At 37.6% G+C, this 18,512-nt stretch overlaps 1 protein-coding gene across 1 annotated transcript in view; it reads left to right on the top strand.

Moving 5' to 3' along the window:
- CFAP44 (cilia and flagella associated protein 44) overlaps positions 1 to 18,512 on the top strand; it is a 106,262-nt gene that overhangs the window by 59,576 nt on the left and 28,174 nt on the right. Inside the window, exons 23-25 of the mRNA XM_087439595.1 lie at positions 4,730 to 4,926; positions 6,712 to 6,886; positions 15,963 to 16,140. Of these exons, the coding sequence (XP_087295721.1) occupies positions 4,730 to 4,926; positions 6,712 to 6,886; positions 15,963 to 16,140 (550 nt within the window). The remainder of the gene's footprint in view (positions 1 to 4,729; positions 4,927 to 6,711; positions 6,887 to 15,962; positions 16,141 to 18,512) is intronic.

Below are 18,512 nucleotides of genomic sequence, written 5' to 3'. Positions count from 1 at the left end.
GTTGATGGATATGTGAATTGTTTCTATTTTTTGGCTACTATGAATAATGCTGCTATGAACATTCTTGTGTATGTCTTTTGGTGGACATAAGCACTTATTTCTGTTTGCTATATAACCAGGAGTGGAACTGCTGGGTCGTAGGTTATATGCATGGTAAGGTTTATTAGACACTGCCAAAGAGTTTTCCAAAAAGGGTTCAACCAACTTATATTCTGATCATCGCTGGATGAGAATTCCAGTTGATCTCCATTGTATTAATTTCCTAGGGCTTCCATAACAAAGTACCATACAGTGGTTGTCTTAAAATACCAGACATTTACTGTCTGACAATTCTGGAGGCTGGAAGTCCAAAATCAAAGTGTTGGCTGAGTTGGTTTCTTCTGAGAGCTGGTAGGGAGAATCTGTTCCACGCCTCTTTCTGAGCTTCTGGTGGTTTGCTGGCAAGCTTTGGTGTTCCTTGGCTTGTAGACGCGTCACTCCCAATCTTCTGCCCTCACATGGTGTTCTCTCTGTGTCTCTTCATATGATCTTCCCTCTGTGTATATCCAAATTCCCTCTTTTTGTAAGCACACTAGTCATGTTGGATTAGGACCCATCCAAATGACCTCATTTTAACTTGATTACCTCTGTCACGACCCTATTTCCAGATAAGGTCACATTCTGAGGTACTGGGGGTTAGAACTTCAACATGTCTTTTTGGGGGGACACAATTCAACCCATAACACTCACGCTTGCCATCACTTTGTATTGCCAGCTCTTTAAATTTCAGCCATTCTGTGGTAGTGTCTCAGTGGGAATTAAATTGGCATTTCCCTGATGAGTGATGAATTTCACTCATTTCTTATACTTATTTCATTTCTTATACCATTTCAGCCCCATTTCTCATACTTATTGGTTATTTGTATATTCTCTTTTGTTAGGTGTTTGTTCAAGTCTTTTGTTCATTTTTCAAGTTGGGTTGTAGGAGTTATTTATATATTCTGGATATGATTCTTTTGTCATATAGATATATGACATATATGTGTCACATATGTATATATGAAATGTGTGTGTGCATACATGTAAGATATCTTGCTCTAGTCTGTGACTTGTTTTTTCATTCTCTTAATGAAGTCTCTTTTTGAACAGAAGTTTCTAATTTTGGTAAAGTTCAATTTATCAATATTTTTCTGTTATGGTTAGTGCTTTTACATTCTAGTTAAGGAATCTTTGCCTATTCCCAATTCATGAAATAATTCTTCTATGTTTTCTTCTAGAAGCTCTGTTGTTTGCCATTACCTATCTTGAATAATTTTGTGGGTAGTATAAGATAGAGATCAAGTGTCATTTGTTTCTATGTGGATACCTGATTGACCATTTTGGTTGGAAAGACCATCCGTTCCTCACTAGATTGTAGGGATGTTTTTGTCACGTATCAGGTAACCATATATTTGTGGGTCTGTTTCTGAACTCCTCATTCGATTCCACTGGCCTATTTTTGTGCTAGTATTGCACTATCTTAATTATTCTTGACATCTGATACTGTAAATCCTCCAGCTTTGTTCTTCCTCTTCAATATTGCTTGAGTTGTTTGCATAGAATCAACTTGTTAGTTTTCACAAAAAAACCTAAAATTTTGATTGGAATTCCTTTGAATCTATAGATCAACTTAGACATAAAAAACATTTTAAAAATAAATATTGAGTCTTTCAGTACATAAACATGACATATCTTGAAAAGAATTCACTTTTAGTATTTCTTCTCATGGTTACAACCATACATCTAAATAATATATTTATGTGAATTTATTATTAATCATCATTTATTGACTTCCTAGTTTTATAGGTGAGGACTTTGCTCACCTTAATGTGTTCACACTTTCCTCTACCTTCTTGAACATTTAAAATATAAAATAACTGCTTTAATGTCCTTGTCTACTAGTTATATCTTCTGTGTCATTTTGGATCTGTTTTGATTGATTGATTGCTGGGAAAGATTCGCCCTGAGCTAACATCTGTTACCAATCTTGCTCTCTCTCTTTTTTTTTTCTCTTCAAATTCCCAATACATAGTCGTATATTCTAGTTGTAGGTCCTTCTAGTTCTTCTATGTGAGCTGCCGCCACAGCATGGCTCCTGACAGATGGGTGGTGTGTTGTCACACCCGGGGACTGAACCTGGGCCTCTGAAGTGGAGCACGCCGAACTTTAACCACTTGGCCATCAGGGCTGGCTCCGGATCTGTTTTTATTAATTGAAATTTTTCTCTTTATTTTGGGTCACATTTTTCTGCTTCTTTGCCTGCCTAAAAAATTTTGATTGGATGTCAGACATTGTGAATTTTACGTTGTGGGTGCTGGGTATTTTTTTTTATATACTTTTAAATATTCTTGAGCTTTGTTCTGGGATTCAGTTAAGTTACTTGGAAATAGTTTGAGTTTTTGAGGCTTGCTTTTAATCTTTGTTAGGCAGGATCAGGCAGCCTTTAGTCTAGAGCTAACTGTTGCCCACTACTGGGACAAAACCTTGTGAGCATTCTACCCTATGTCCCAGGTATTATGAGGATTGTGGGAACACAGCTATTCCAACCTGTGTGGGGTCTGGGGATTATTATACCTGTTCCCTTCTGGTGGCTATTTCTCTGGTCCCAGGTAGACTCCTCACATGCACCTGCTACTCAGTACTCACCTGAAGGCTGGAAGGGAGCCCTCTGCAGATCTCCAGAGCTTGCTCTCTGTGCAGCAGTCGCCTCTCTGTTACCCTGTGAATTATGGCACTTGTTACCTGGTATTAAATATTAGAATTCTTGGATAATATTTGAATATTTGAATCCCTGAATTATATCTAGATTGCTATCCACCAAGAGATGAAAGTGGGTAAGAAGCTCTTCTCAGGAGGAACCCTCAACATAGTCTCCTATGTTTGTCTTTAATAAATATTCACAATATATTTCTAAATGTATATATATATATATGGCAAGTATGAATCTTAACTCACAAACTCAGGTATGTAAGCAATGTTGCTGTTCTTTATTTAAATAAACTTAAATTTGACTCTGGGTTCCTATGCCACCAGGCAGACGAGAAAGTCAGTCTCTACCACTGAGGCTCATTGTCCCAGCCTGTCTGCTTCCTTCAGTTCTTTGATTCAGTGGTTTCTGTGCTCCGCTGGAGGAGGGTCTTTGGTGAGGCCAAGAGCCCCTGTTCTCAGGATCAAACCCACACACAGCCATCGCCTTTGAGGCCTGCATCTCCCCAGATGCTGTCAGAAGCAGGGAACAAGTGCCCACAGCTCTAGGACCCAATTTGCCCATCATCTTCCTCATCAGGTGGAACCTCTTCCTTGCCACTGTTCTTGCCCTCAAATGCTTGTTTCCTTAACTCCCTGCTTTCCTCTTCTGGTCTAGACCCCTGTACCCTCCATAGCTTCAGGTCTTTGGTAAACATATGGGAAGAAATAATAAGTACCTAGCTGTCTGACTGGAACGGGGGAGAGGATAAAGTTGTACTACTGAATAACACCGGGTATTACCAGTGTTTTCATCTTCACCAGTCTAATAGGACAAATATAATAACTCTTGGTTGAATAATTTTCATTCTTTTAATTATTGGCAAGTTTGAGCATTTCATATTTGTATAGTTAATTTATATTTATTCTTAGAATTGTCTAAGTTCCTTGTTCATTTTTCTTTGAGTTCTGATTATTTTTACTTTTAGTCTCTCTTAGTTTTAGTCTCTATTTCTGTATTATAAGTAATTGCCTTTTACTATACATATTGTAAATGCTTTCTCCTACTCTGCCATTTGCCCTAAACATTGTTCATATTTTTCTAACTGTGCAGAAGTTTTAAATTTTGACGTGATCAAAACCATCCATATTTTCCTCCATGTTATCTGGGTTTCATGGGAAGTCTAAAACTTAAGGACTAAAACTCCAGTGAGCAAAAGGACAAAGGGAATAAGTGCTGTAGAGATGAGAAAGATACTATACTATGAAAGAAAAGAGAAAATTAGAACTAGCCATTTTAAAAGGAGAAATAGGCTTAAAAGATTGAGTTAGAAAAATAGTAGGAAAGGCAAACAAGCTAGGAATAATTGTTGTGTACATAAGTTAAATTCTAAAATTAAAAGAAGGGAGAATAATTATGAACCAGTACCAAAAAATAGCAACCATTTAATGAAAGAAGAGCTTTAAAAGATGAATCGCTGTGGGCTGTAAGAGAAGGGTGGACTAGAGAATAGTATGAATTCCTGAGCTTAATGTTTTTTATGGAGGCAAATAGGGTAATATGTATGAAATATATGATATATATATATATCCACCTCCCTATCTATTATGTATTATATATATGTATATAGAAGTAATACATATATACTCTATATATGAGATAATAGATAGGGAGATGTTTGATATGATCCATTTACCATTAAATTGCAGACTCCCTGAAAATTTTTCATTTTTCTACATATTAGCAAAACATTGGTATCATACTGATTAACAGTGAGTTGTTTAGCATTTTCATTCGAAAGAAAATTGTACTTGCTCTTTAACCAAGTCCTATCCAACTTCCATCACGTCCTTGTTAGTATATGCATGGTTAAATTTTGGATCCAGCACAACATAATGGTATTATTGATAAGCATAGCGTACTGTGGTCTTATTTTATTACTTAGTAATCATGCACAGTGATTTAAATGGTGTAATTAAATGATTAAAATGGTGACTATTGCAAACATTTGTTTTATTTTTTCAGGTTCCGTGGTTCACTGGAGAGTGACATGGTTGTGGTTCATGCCATACAAAGTGATCACAAGATCTCCTCCTATAGGCTTGTGAAGCCCTCCAAGTACTCCAGGTCCAAACGGGCAAGTCAGTCAGAGAGAAGAGCAAGCAAACTGGAGAGGTTTGAAAAAGAGGGAGCTGGGAGAAAGGACAGCCAGAGGGATACAGGTAGCCTAAATGACAAGAAGGCTTTTAAATCCTCGTTTGCTAAGATTTCAAAACTGAACTGTCTTCCTGTGGGCAGAACCTTTGAGCCCTTTTCGGCAGCTTGAGCTCAATCTCTTGTCTCCCTTCTTTTATTCCTCTGGAACAAATAATCAGACAGAGAGGGGCATGCAGTGTGGCTGAGAATGAGAGCCCATGTTTCTCCAGCCAGTGCTCCACCCTGTCTTTCCTCTCTGCTGCAGGCTGCTAAAGAAAACCCACCCTGGTTACATGACTGAAAGGGGATAAGAGTACCCGATGCTGCTGTGTTCTTACTTCCCACATCCAACTATTCTTTTTTTTTTTCCCTGAGGAAGATTTGCCCTGAGCTAACATCTTCTCTATTTGTATGGCCCATATTCCTCTATTTGTATGTGGGTTGCCACCACAGCATGGCTGCTGACAAGTGGTGTATGTATGTGCCCGGGAGCCGAACCCCAGCCGCAGAAGTGGGGTGCACCGAACCTAACCACTAGGCCATGGGGCTGGACCCCAACTATTCTTAAATTTCGTATTTCCCCAGATGCTAGTTTTTAGGCAGTATTTCTTCCCAGATTCCTGGGCCCCTCCCCAGAGTGTTGGGACTGGAACATGACATTTCAAACTATTTTCCAAGAACATATGCTTTAAATGGAATGATGAACTGCGAATCCAGATGTGAAAATAATACCTCTAATCCCTGCGACCTGCCTTTGTAGCTGCCCCCAGGGGGCCTGCAGATAAGTAGGAGGAAGACAAGAATTCTGGAGTGGCTTGGAGAGCCCAGTCAAGAATAAATAAAGGGCACTGGTGCCTGGCCAGATCTGGGCTAGTGCCCTGATACTCTTTTATTATAAAGCCTTTCCATGACCTCCCAGGCCACATTAAGCTCTTCCTTTTCCATACTACCGTATATTTGAAATATGAAATGTGCAGTGGTGAGTTATAACTACATGACCATCCATATTATTATTTAACTTTTTTCATGTATATCTGAAGTATATCTATATGTATGTAGCTTGAGAATAAATAGAGTAATTCCCCCAGTAGATACTTATTAATTGATAAAGCCAATAATTTTAAAATCATAGATTTGATTGTTTCTTTTTTTTTTTTTCTAAAGATTTTATTTATTTATTTTTTCCCCCCAAAGCCCCAGTAGATAGTTGTAGGTCATAGCTGCACAGCCTCCTAGCCGCTGTATGTGGGACGCGGCCTCAGCATGGCCGGAGAAGCAGTGCGTCAGTGCACGCCCGGGATCCGAACCCGGGCCGCCAGCAGCGGAGCGCGCGCACTCAACCGCCAAGCCACGGGCCGGCCCATGATTGTGTGTTTCTGACCAGTTTTTTATTTGGCCACAGACTATTGTAATTGGTATATGTCGCCTCAAATTACACCTGTCAAACAGGATTCACTTGCTGTCCCCTTCCCCCACCATCATATCACAAACACTCCTTCTCGTCTTCCCAGTATCTGTCAGTGGTCCATTATTATTAATCTTGTTCTCCAATATTTTAATATATGCCTCATCTTGCCAGCTTTTTAATAAGGTTCTTAAGAGCAAAAATTGTGACTTATATCTCTTTATTTTGGTATTCTAAAATACTGATTATAGGGTTGAATTCATGGTAGTTGCTCAATAAATAACTTGTTTTACAGATTCATTATATTCTCTGGACTTTTTAAAATGTGGCAGATTAAAAACAATATTTGAGAGTTTTATTTTAATGTTTCTAAAATATTAAAAAAAAATGTTGACTCTCTGCACAGGTGGGAGTGTTAGTGTGCCAGAAGAATCAATTATAGAGAAAGGGAAGAAATTTCGACCTAAAACTCTAAGTGAAATTATGGTGGAAAATCAAATTGAGAAAACAAGGAAACTTATGTTAAAAGCTGAAAGGGCCCAACTTAAGATTCAGCAGCGAAAAAAAGAATGGGAGGAACTGTAAGTTTTTTACCTAAACTCTTTCATTTTAATATGTCTCAAATATCTTTAAAAATCATTATATTTATTGTTGTTTAAAGAAAGAACTGAAAGAAATAAAAACAAGATGGAGATGATGAAGCAGGTCAGCTGGATCTTTCAGGCTGGTGATGCCTTGTTGGAACTTCTTTGATTCTTAGAGTTTCAGGTCAAGGAATTCCATTGTACTAATATTGTGATTTTTTAAAGATTAAGAAATTCTTTACTATCCCAACATCACGAAGATATTCTCCTGTAGGTTCTTCTAACATCTTACAGTTTCGGCTTTCACCTTTAGGTCTCTAATCATCTGAAGTGGACTTTTTTTTAAACTTGGTTCAAGGTACTTTCATTTAACGAGCACATCTTTTCATTTGTTTGTCACCTATATGTCTTTGGTGAAATGTCTCTTCATGTCTTTTGCCTATGTTCAAATAAGATTGCTTTTTTACTGTTGAGTTTTGAGAGTTCTTTGTATGTTCTAGATATCAGTCCTGTATTGGTTGGATGCGTGGGTTGCATACATTTTCTCCCAGTCTGCAGCTTTTCATGCTCTTGACAGGGTCTTTTGCAGAGCAAAAGTTTTTAATTTTGTTGAAGCCAATTTATCATTTTTTCCTTCTATGAATCTTGGTTTTGCTGTCAAGTCTAAGAACTCTGCCTAGCCCTAGGTCCTGAAGATTTTATCCTATTTTTTTCTAAAAGTTTTATAGTTTTACATTTAAGTCTGTGATCCATTTTGGTGTTCGTTTTTGTATAAGGTGTGATATTTAGGTTTAGGTTCATTTTTTTTGCCTATGGATGTACAATTGCTCCAGCACCATTTATCGAAAAAGCTCTCTTTCCTCTGTTGAATTAATTTGGCACCTTTGTCAAAAATAATTTGGGCCTATTTGTGTGGGTCTATGCCCAGGTTCACTTTCTGTTCTGTTGATCTACGTGTCTGTCTCTTTGCCAGTACCACACTCAGTTGATTACTGTAGCTATGTATCAGGTCTTGAAATTGGGTACACTGATTCCTCTCATTTTATTCTTCTTTTACAAAATTGTTATAGTCATTCTAGTTACTTTGCCTTTCCATATGAATTTTAGAATAATCTTGTCTATCTTTACAGAAAAAATCTTGCTGAAATTCTGATACAAATTATGTTAAATTCCTGTGTATCAGTTTGGGGAAAATTGATATATTTATTATGTTGAGTCTTTTACAATTGCATCAAAAAGAATAAAATATTTAGGAATAAATTTAACCAAGGAGGTGAAATATCTGCACTCTGAAAACTATAAGACACTGATGAAAGAAATTGAAGAAGACAAAAATAAGTGAAAAGATACTCTGTGCTCATGGATTAGAAGAATTAATATTGCTAAAGTGTCCATACTACCCAAAGGAATCTTCACATTCAATGCAATCGCTATCAAAGTTCTATGGGCATTTTTCACAGAAATAGAAAAAAAAATCCTAAAACTTGTATGGAACCACAAAAGACCCTGAATAGGCAAAGCAATCTTGAAAAAGAAGAACAAAGTTGGAAGCATCATGCTCTCTGATTTCAAACTATATTACAAAGCTACAGCAATCAAAATAGTATCGTATTGACATAAAAACAGACACATAGATTAATGAAATAGAAAAGCCCAGAGATAAACCCATGCATATATGGTCAATTAACTATGACAAAGGAGCCAAGAATATACAATGGGCAAAGGACCATCTCTTAAATGAACGGTGTTGGGAAAACTGGACCACTCTCTCACACCATACACAAAAATCAACTCAAAATGGATTAAAGACTTGAATGTAGGACGTGAAACTATAAAACTCCTAGAAGAAATTATAGGTGGTAAGCTCATTGATATCAATTTGGCAATGATTTGGGATTTGACACCAAAAGCAAAGGCAATTAAAAAAAATAAACAATTAGGCCAGCCCTGTGGCATAGCAGTTAAGTGTGCCCACTCTGCTGCTGGTGGCCCGGGTTCGGATCCCGGGCACACACCAACGCACCGCTTGTCAGGCCATGCTGTGGCGGCATCCCACATAAAGTGGAGGAAGATGGGCATGGATGTTAGCTCAGGGCCAGTCTTCCTCAGCAAAAAAGAGGAGGATTGCCATGAATGTTAGCCAGGGCTGATCTTCCTCACAAAAAATAAAAAAATAAAAATAAACAAGTGGACTACATCAAACTAAAAAGCTTCTGCACAGCAAAGAAAACCATTAACAAAATGAAAAGACAACTTACAGAATGGGAGAAAATATTTGCAAATCATATATCCAATAAGCAGTTCATATCCAAAATATATAGAGAACTCATACAATTCAATAGCAAAAAAATAAACAACCCGATTAAAAAATGGGCAAAAGACCTATACAGACACATTTCCAAAGAAGATATACAGATGGCCAACAGGCACATGAAAACATGTTCAACATAGCTAGTTGTAGGTAAATGCAAATCAAAACTACAATGAGGTATCACCTCACGCCCATCAGAACGGCTGTAATTAACAAGACAGGAAACAACAAGTGTTGGAGAGGATGTGGAGAAAAGGGAACTCTCATACACTGCTGGTGGGAATGCAAACTGGTGCAGCCTCTATGGAAAACAGTATGGAGATTCCTCAAAAAATTAAGAATAGAACTACCATATGATCCAGCTATTCCACTGCTAAGTGTTTATTCAAAGAACGCAAAAACGCTAAAGTGTGTATCCTTGCATTCTTGGGTGTAGTGTTCTGGAAATATCAATGAGGACAAGGTGAGTGATAATACTGACTAGATCTTCTGTTTTTCCCACTTCGAAGGCGTAACTCTTTTAGGGTCTCTAATGAATATCCTCTACATTTAACCAGGTCTCTCCAGCTGATGGGATCATGAGTGATTCCCAGCAAACTGTGAGATTTACTTGTCTTACAGCTTCCCAGTAACTATACTTTCTCCAGATATTGTTCTTTGCCCAGCTTCATGGTGTTTCACATTACACCTGTACAGATTAATACTCAGCCCCAAACTCCAGAGCCCCATGTGGATTTCTAGAGATATTTCTTTGTGTAGCTCTGATATTCTTTTCCACAAAATTCTAACCACCTCTCTGAACTCTGATCTCTGTTACCTCAATCAGTGAGATCACTGGGCTAATATTTGGGATGCCAACCCTACTCCACAGTCTGGTAATTTCCTTCAGGCAGAAACCAGGAGATAGTAAGGATTATTTATTTTGTTTCACTTCTCTCAGGAATTACAGTCCTGTGCTGCCTATGTTCAATGGCTGAACATAGTTGTTTTATATATTTTTGTTCAGTTTTCTAGTTCTTTATAGCATGAGGATAATTATGGGCCTTGTTTCTCTCACATTGCCAGAGCAGAACTATCTGCTTCCTTGCTTTCCTTCCTTCCTTCTTTCCTTTCCTCCCTTCCTCCTTCCTTCCTTCCTTCCTTCCTTCCTTCCTTCCTTCCTTCCTTCCTTCCTCTCTCTCTCTCTCTTTCTTTCTTTCTTTTTCTTCCTTCCTTCCTTCCTTCCTTCCTTTCCTCTTTCTCTCTCTCTCTCCCCTCCCTTCCTCCCTCCCTCTCCCCTCCCTCCCTTACTTCCTCTCTCTCTTTCTTCCTCCCTTCCCTCCCCCTCCCCTCCCTTCCCTCTTCCCTTCTTCACCTCCCTATTTCCTTCTTTCCCCTCCCTCTTTCCTTCCTTCCTTTCCATTTTTTCTTTCCTTCTCTTTCTTTTAAAAATATTAATCCTTCCTTTTAGTGATGTTATACACAAATGAACGATTGTCAATTAACACATTAGATGGCATGTGTTTCCTCTGCTATTGTATACGTTTGTTTTCCTAAAGGGCTGACTGCAAGCTATGTGCACGTGCTCATGTTGATTGACAGACTTCACTTTAAAGAATTAGGTAGGTTGGGGTCTCCCAATGAAGATCCCTACACTGGGGTGCCAACCCATACCCTAGATGCCTTAATTCTTCCCAAGCAGAGAGGGCAGTTTCTGTAGAGATTAATTTTTCCGTTTTAGTCTAGGTGTAAAAGTTGCTACTGCTTTGTATGTGTAGAGATGGGAAAACTCGGAGGGCCCAACTGTTTCAGCCATTCTTTTTAATCCTTAATTAATTTTGTCAAATAATGTCTAGCATTCCATTCCCTGCTCCAAACCTACCCTCTCTGTGCTTGGAGTCTCCTAGGAACCCTATCAAGCAGACCATATCCAATCCTTTTAATAGCCTTCTTCTCAGGGTAATCTGGGCTACAGTTTTCACTGGTCTGGTTTTTATCCATTAATATGATTTCCTTTTCTTTCTGTCTTCTAGAAATGTATCACTATTACCGATTTGCTTATGGCTTTCTATCCCATTCTCAGCTTTCCTAATGATTTATTCCCTTTAATGCCTCTACAGGTATTTCCATGGAATTTGGGGAGAGAGGGGGAGGCAAATACATATTCTCATGCTATCATTTTGAACTAGAGCCCTTTTTTGAAAATGTTATGACAAATTTTATGACAATGACTTATATTATTAAAAAAAGTTCGATTAACTTTTTAAAGATTTAGGAAAAAAAGCAACCCACCTCATCTCCAAGGCTTAATTTCTATTGAGGGGATAAATAACAGTGTTGATATAAATTACTTAGAAGTGAACCAAAGCCTAAGAATGATCCAGATTATTTAATTATTTATTATTTTTTCTTGGGATGCTTTAAAAATAGTCCCTAACTCATATCAGACAAAATAGACTTTAAAACAAAAACTGTAAAAAGAAACAAAGAAGGGCATTACATAATGATCAAGGGAACAATCCAACAAGAGGATATAACACTTGTAAATATCTATGCACCCAATGCAGGAACACCTAAATATATAAAGCAATTATTAACAGACATAAAAAGAGAAATAGACAGTAACACAATAACAGTAGGGTACTTTAACACTACACTTACACCAACGGATAGATCATCCGAACTGAAGATCAATAAGGAAACATTGGCCTTAAATGACACACTAGAACAGAAGGACCTAGTAGATATATACAGAACATTCCATCCAAAAACCAAAGAATACACGTTCTTTTAAAATGCACATGGAACGTTCTCCAGGACTGATCACATATTAGGCCACAAAACAAGTCTACATAAATTTAAGAAGATTGAAATAATACCAAGCATCTTTTGTGACCACAATGGTATGAAACTAGAAATCAACTATAGAAAGAAAATCAGAAAAGCCACAAATATGTGGAGATTAAACAAAATGCTACTGAACAACGATTGGGTCAACGAAAAAATCAAAAAATACCTTGAGACAAATCAAAATGAAAATACAACATGCCAGAATTTATGGGATAACAGCAAAAGCAGTTCTAAGAGGGAAGTGTATAGAAATACAGACCTATCTCAACAAACAAGAAAAATCTCAAATAAACAATCTAACAATGCACCTAAAGGAACTGGAAAAAGAAGAACAAACAAAGCCCAAAATCAGTAGAAGAAGAGAAATAATAAAAATCAGAGCAGAAATAAATGAAATAGAGACTAAAAAAACAATAGAAAAAATTAATAAAACCAAGAGCTGGTGCTTTGTAAAGATAAACAAAATTGACAAACCTTTAGCTAGACTCACCAAGAAAAAAAGAGAGAAGGCTCAAATAAGTAGAATCAGAAATGAAAGAGGAGAAATTACAACGGACACTTCAGAAATACAAAAGATTATAAGAGAATACTACGAAAAACTATATGCCAACAAATTTGACAAACTGGAAGAAATGGATAAATTCTTAGAATCATACAACCTTCCAAAACTGGATCAAGAAGAAATAGAGAATTTGAATAGACCAATCACCAGGGAGGAGATCAAAACAGTAATCAAAAACCTCCCCCAAAATAAAAGTCCAGGACCAGACGGCTTCCCTGGTGAATTCTACCAAACATTCAAAGAAGACTTAATACCTATCCTTCTCAAACTCTTCCAAAAAATTGAGGAGGTGGGGAAGCTCCCTAACTCATTCTACAAAGCCGACATTACCCTGATACCAAAACCAGACAAGGACAACACAAAAAAAAGAAAATTACAGGCCAATATCACTGATGGACATCGATGCAAAAATCCTCAAAAAAATACTAGCAAATCGCCTACAACAATACATTAAACAGATTATAGACCATGATCAAGTGGGATTTATTCCAGGGATGCAGGAATGGTTCAACATTCGCAAATCAATCAATGTAATACACCACATTAATAAAATGAAGAATAAAAATCACATGATCATCTCAATGGATGCCGAGAAAACATTTGACAAGATACAGCATCCATTTATGATAAAAACTCTGAAAAAAATGGGTATAGAAGGAAAGTACCTCAACATAATAAAGGCCATATATGACAAATCCACAGCTAATATCATCCTCAATGGTGAAAAACTGAAAGCTATCCCTCTAAGAACAGGAACCAGACAAGGATGCCCACTGTTACCACTCCTATTTAACATAGTACTGGAAGTCCTAGCCAGAGCAATCAGGCAAGAAAAAGAAATAAAAGGGATCCAAATTGGAAAGGAAGAAGTGAAACTCTCACTATTTTCAGATGACATGATTTTATATATAGAAAACCCTAAAGAATCTACCAAAAAACATTTATTTATTTATTTATTTATTTATTTTTTTGTGAGGAAGATCAGCCCTGAGCTAACATCCGTGCTAATCCTCCTCTTTTTGCTGAGGAAGACCGGCTCTGAGCTAACATCTATTGCCAATCCTCCTTCTTTTTTTTTCCCCCAAAGCCCCAGTAGATAGTTGTATGTCATAGTTGCACATCCTTCTAGTTGCTGTGTGTGGGATGCGGCCTCAGCATGGCCAGAGAAGGGGTGCATCACTGCACACCCGGGATCCAAACCAGGGCCGCCAGTAGTGGAGCGTGCGCACTTAACTGCTAAGCCACGGGGCCGACCCCCAAAAAACTTTTAGAAGTAATAAACGAATACCGTAAAGTTGCAGCATACAAAATCAACATACAAAAATCAGTCGCATTTCTATACACTAGCAATAAAGTAGCAGAAAGAGAAATTAAGAATACAATCCCATTTACAATTGCAACAAAAAGAATAGAATACCTAGGATTAAACTTAACCAAAGAGGTGAAAGATCTGTACACCGAAATCTATAAAACATTGCTGAAAGAAATTGAAGAAGACACAAAGAAATGGAAAGATGTTCCGTGCTCTTGGATTGGAAGAATTAACATAGTTAAGATGTCCATACTTCCTAAAGCCATCTATAGATTCAATGCAATCCCTATCAAAGTTCCAACAACATTTTTCACAGAAATAGAACAAAGAATCCTAAAATTTATATGGAACATCAAAAGACCCCGAATATCTAAAGGAATCCTGAGAAAAAAGAACAAAGCTGGAGGTATCACAGTCCCTGATTTCAAAATATACTACAAAGCTATAGTAACGAAAACAGCACGGTACTGGCACAAAAACAGACACACAGATCAATGGAATAGAATCGAAAGCCCAGAAATAAACCCACACATCTATGGACAGCTAACCTTCGACAAAGGAGCCAAGAACATACAATGGAGAAAAGAAAGTCTCTTCAACAAATGGTGTTGGGAAAACTGGATAGCCACATGCAAAAAACTGAAAGTAGATCATTACCTTACACCATACACAAAAATTAACTCAAAATGGATTAAAGACTTGAATGTAAGACCTGAAACTATGAAACTTCTAGAAGAAAACATAGGCAGTACACTCTTCAACATCGGTCTTAGCAACGTATTTGCAAGCACCATGTCTGACCAGGCAAGAGAAACAATAGAAAAAATAAACAAATGGGACTACATCAAACTAAAAAGCTTCTGCACAGCAAAGGAAACCATCAACAAAACGAAAAGGCAACCTAACAATTGGGAAAAGATATTTGCAAACCATACATCTGATAAGGGCTTAATCTCCAAAATATATAAAGAACTCATGCATCTTAACAACAAAAAAACTAACAACCCAATTAAAAAATGGGCAAAAGACTTGAACAGACATTTCTCCAAAGAAAATATACAGATGGCCAACAGGCACATGAAAAGATGTTCAACATCATTAACAATCAGGGAAATGCAAATCAAAACTACAATGAGATATCACCTCACGCCCATCAGAACAAGACAGGAAACAACAAGTGTTGGAGAGGGTGTGGAGAGAAGGGAACTCTCATACACTGCTGGTGGGAGTGCAAACTGGTGTAGCCACTATGGAAAACAGTATGGAGATTCCTCAAAAAATTAAGGATGGAACTACCATATGATCCAGGTATTCCACTGCTGGGTATTTATCCAAAGAACTTGAAAACACCAATGCATAAAGATACATGCACCCCTGTGTTCATGTTCAGCGTTATTCACAATAGCCAAGACTTGGAAGCAACCTAAGTGCCCATCAAGGGACGAATGGACAAAGATGATGTGGTATATATACACAATGGAATACTACTCAGCCACAAGAAACGATGAAATCCAGCCATTTGTGACAACATGGATGGACATTGAGGGTATTATACAAAGTGAAATAAGTCAGAGGGAGAAGGTCAAATACCGTATGATTTCCTTCATTAAGTAGTAGATAATAACAACAACAAACAAACACATAGAGATAGAGATTGGATTGGTGGTTACCAGAGGGGAAGGGCGGAGGGAGGAGGGCGAAAGGGATAATTAGGCAATGTGTGTGGTGATGGGTTGTAATCAGTATTTGGGTGGTGAACATGATATAATCTCTGCAGAAATAGACGTATAATGATTTACACCTGAAATTTATACAATGTTATAAACCAATGTTACTGCAATAAACAAAAAATTAAAAAAATAAAAATAAAAATATATAAATAAATAAATAAAAATAGTCCCTCAATTTAAAAAAATGCATGGGCTCTATAGACAAAAGTAGCATCGTAGACTCAGAATTATACTTTTACTTCATGATTGAATTTGATTATATACCTGTAGTAAAGTAGACAAGTTAGACTTTATTATATTTGTGACTGGCTTGTCTCTTTTTCTGATAGGTACAAGAGTAAACCTGTTGATGACTATGAAGATCCCAAAGATGTTCAGGCCATCAAAGAGGCCCAGTTGTATATGGGAGACTTCAATCTGAAGACAGCCCCAGACTATAAGATACCTGAGCACATGAGAATAAATGCTGCCAAGAAGGAAGAGGAACTGGGACACCTTGACTCTATGGTACTTACCCACAGCTTTCATGACATGAGAGATACCTGGGTTTTTAACTGAATTTTGTGAAAACCACCCATTTTGCTATCTGGTCCATAAGGATACATAGTCATAGAAATTTACAACTGGAAAAGACCTTAATCATTATCTAGAGTAATGCCCCCTTTTTACAAATGAGGAAGCTAAGGCCCAGAGAGGACAAGAGATTTGTCCAGGATTATTTACCTAATATGGCAGAAACAGCCATCAAATTAATTAGTTGGCTCAATACCAGTTTCATGGGTGAAAGCATTATATTTTATAAACTTCAAACCTCTGAAATTCAAACATTTCCTTGTTGGATGTAGTTTTTGGCTGCCATGGACCACTAAAGACAGGAAAAGAGGTCAGTGTTTAGGCTTGCTTTGCAGGACTTCCAAACATTTGTAGGTGACTCAATACTAACCAATTAATATATTCCTCTTTGATTCTCTCTGCATTCTCCCAAACTGCTTCCAATAGTCCTGATTTCTCATCCCCATTTTCTTACTAAAGTTTCCTCTCCCGTAGTAATTCCTTAATTTGAACTAAGTGACTTTTAACACTTAGAGGCTCAGAATGCATCTGAGCTACCATTTTGAGGAGAATTTGGTACATGGCCACCTAGTATGGCTGTGCAGTTTGCACATTTCAAGGCATCACATTGGAGGGAGTGCCAATCATACCACATATATACTATATTTGAATATTTTATAATTTTCTGACAAATGGAAGTAAACTGTCTTGAGGAAGGAGGGTATTTTTCTTTTTCACCAAAGATGCTGTAAATGCCAGCAGTACAAGATTCTTGGTATGCAATTCATATGTACAAATAAATTTTCATAGCTGTAAATTTACACTATACCTTTCTGGCCAAACACACATTTTGAACATTTTATTAGTGACCATTTGAATTATTTTCTAGCTGTTCATCTAAGGAATTCTTGTTTCATATATCATGGTCCATCCATCATCATAGATAAATGTTCTTTTGAGCACAATTTGCCAGTCAGCCAGACCTGAAATTTCATAGTCTAGCTAGAGATGACTAGAGATGGACAGGTGTGATGTCTTGAACTGAACTACATTACACTGAAATCTATTTTATTAAAATGGCAGCATAAATAATGTAGAGCACACTATTCTATAAGTCAGAAGGATGGAGTTCTGTTTCTATCTTTGCCACTTAATAGCCATGTGAACTTTGCTAGTCATGTAGATCTCTCCAAGCCTCAATTATATTGTCTGTAGAAAGAGTGTTAATACCAATTAACAACAATAAGACATGTCTAGTGTACCTCATAGGGTTAATGTAATGGTTAAAGTCAATAAATGGTCATTATTGTCATGGTTAAATTAAAAAAAATCATTAAACAATCAAGTATTTTAGAAATAGTATATTATACATCCACCCTCCCAATGGCCAGTACTTACGTATGTGTGGTATTTGGAAAAACAGAAAGAAAGGGTTGATGTGTAGAGAGGGCTCCTCAAAGAGGCAGGTGTTACAGCTGTCAGACTGGTTTGGGTTCATTCTTTTAAGCTTAATTCTCAGTCCTCCAGGTGCTTCAGAAGTGGTCTCCACTCATTCAAGTGCTGGATTTTGAGTTCAACTTCTTAATGCTTTAAAGATTTGTTCTTAAGTATGTAAAACATCTTCTCTATTTTGTTCCTTGTTTTTGCTTTATAGATAGTAAATATACAGGTAAGTTTTGTAAGACTGCTTGGAGAAGTGCCTTTTGATATTTTATTTTTTAACCTGTATATTTATGCAAAGTAACTCTTAATAGCCTGTGGACCATCTAGTTGCCTAACTGCACACAGGAATAGGGTTGCATGTGCCTATAGGCTCTGGTAAGGGCATTTAGGAAACACAGAGCAGCGAGAGAGCTGTAATGAGGGAGCAATGGGCCTGTGTGACATGTGTGGCTGGAGGCAGGGGCCACAGCTTGGCTTAGATACATGGAGAAGGAACCAAGGAACTGTCCTGGAATCTCTTGGTGTGACATGACATTGAAATTCAGAATCGTGACCTTGCCTGCACAAGGAGTAGCAGTGATAATGTGGCCAAAATACAGAGTGAAAATAGGCTAAACTGTAGTTTGGCCCTAGGTGGGCAACCCTAAGTGAGTGTTTCCATAAGGGAAGCGCAGTTATTTGTGTGTTCCTGACCAAAGAATGATCTTTCCTTCCCTGGGATCTGGCTGAGTATAAGGCTTCAGGAAAGACTTCCACTGAGTGGTGGGAGGAGGACGGGGGAACTCAGCCCACCAAGCCAGCTGAGGGACACCAGAGGTCACATCCAGACTGTCTCCCCCTCTTGGAGAGGCTAAAGGGGAAAAAGTCGAAAAGCTAGACGAAAG

The sequence above is a fragment of the Ceratotherium simum genome, chromosome 15 (genome assembly GCF_057802395.1).
Source record: "Ceratotherium simum simum isolate JZ-2026a chromosome 15, ASM5780239v1, whole genome shotgun sequence".
NCBI classification, from domain to species: domain Eukaryota; kingdom Metazoa; phylum Chordata; class Mammalia; order Perissodactyla; family Rhinocerotidae; genus Ceratotherium; species Ceratotherium simum.
Note: the sequence above shows the minus strand (reverse complement) of the source record. Positions and strands in the feature narration are given on the sequence as shown.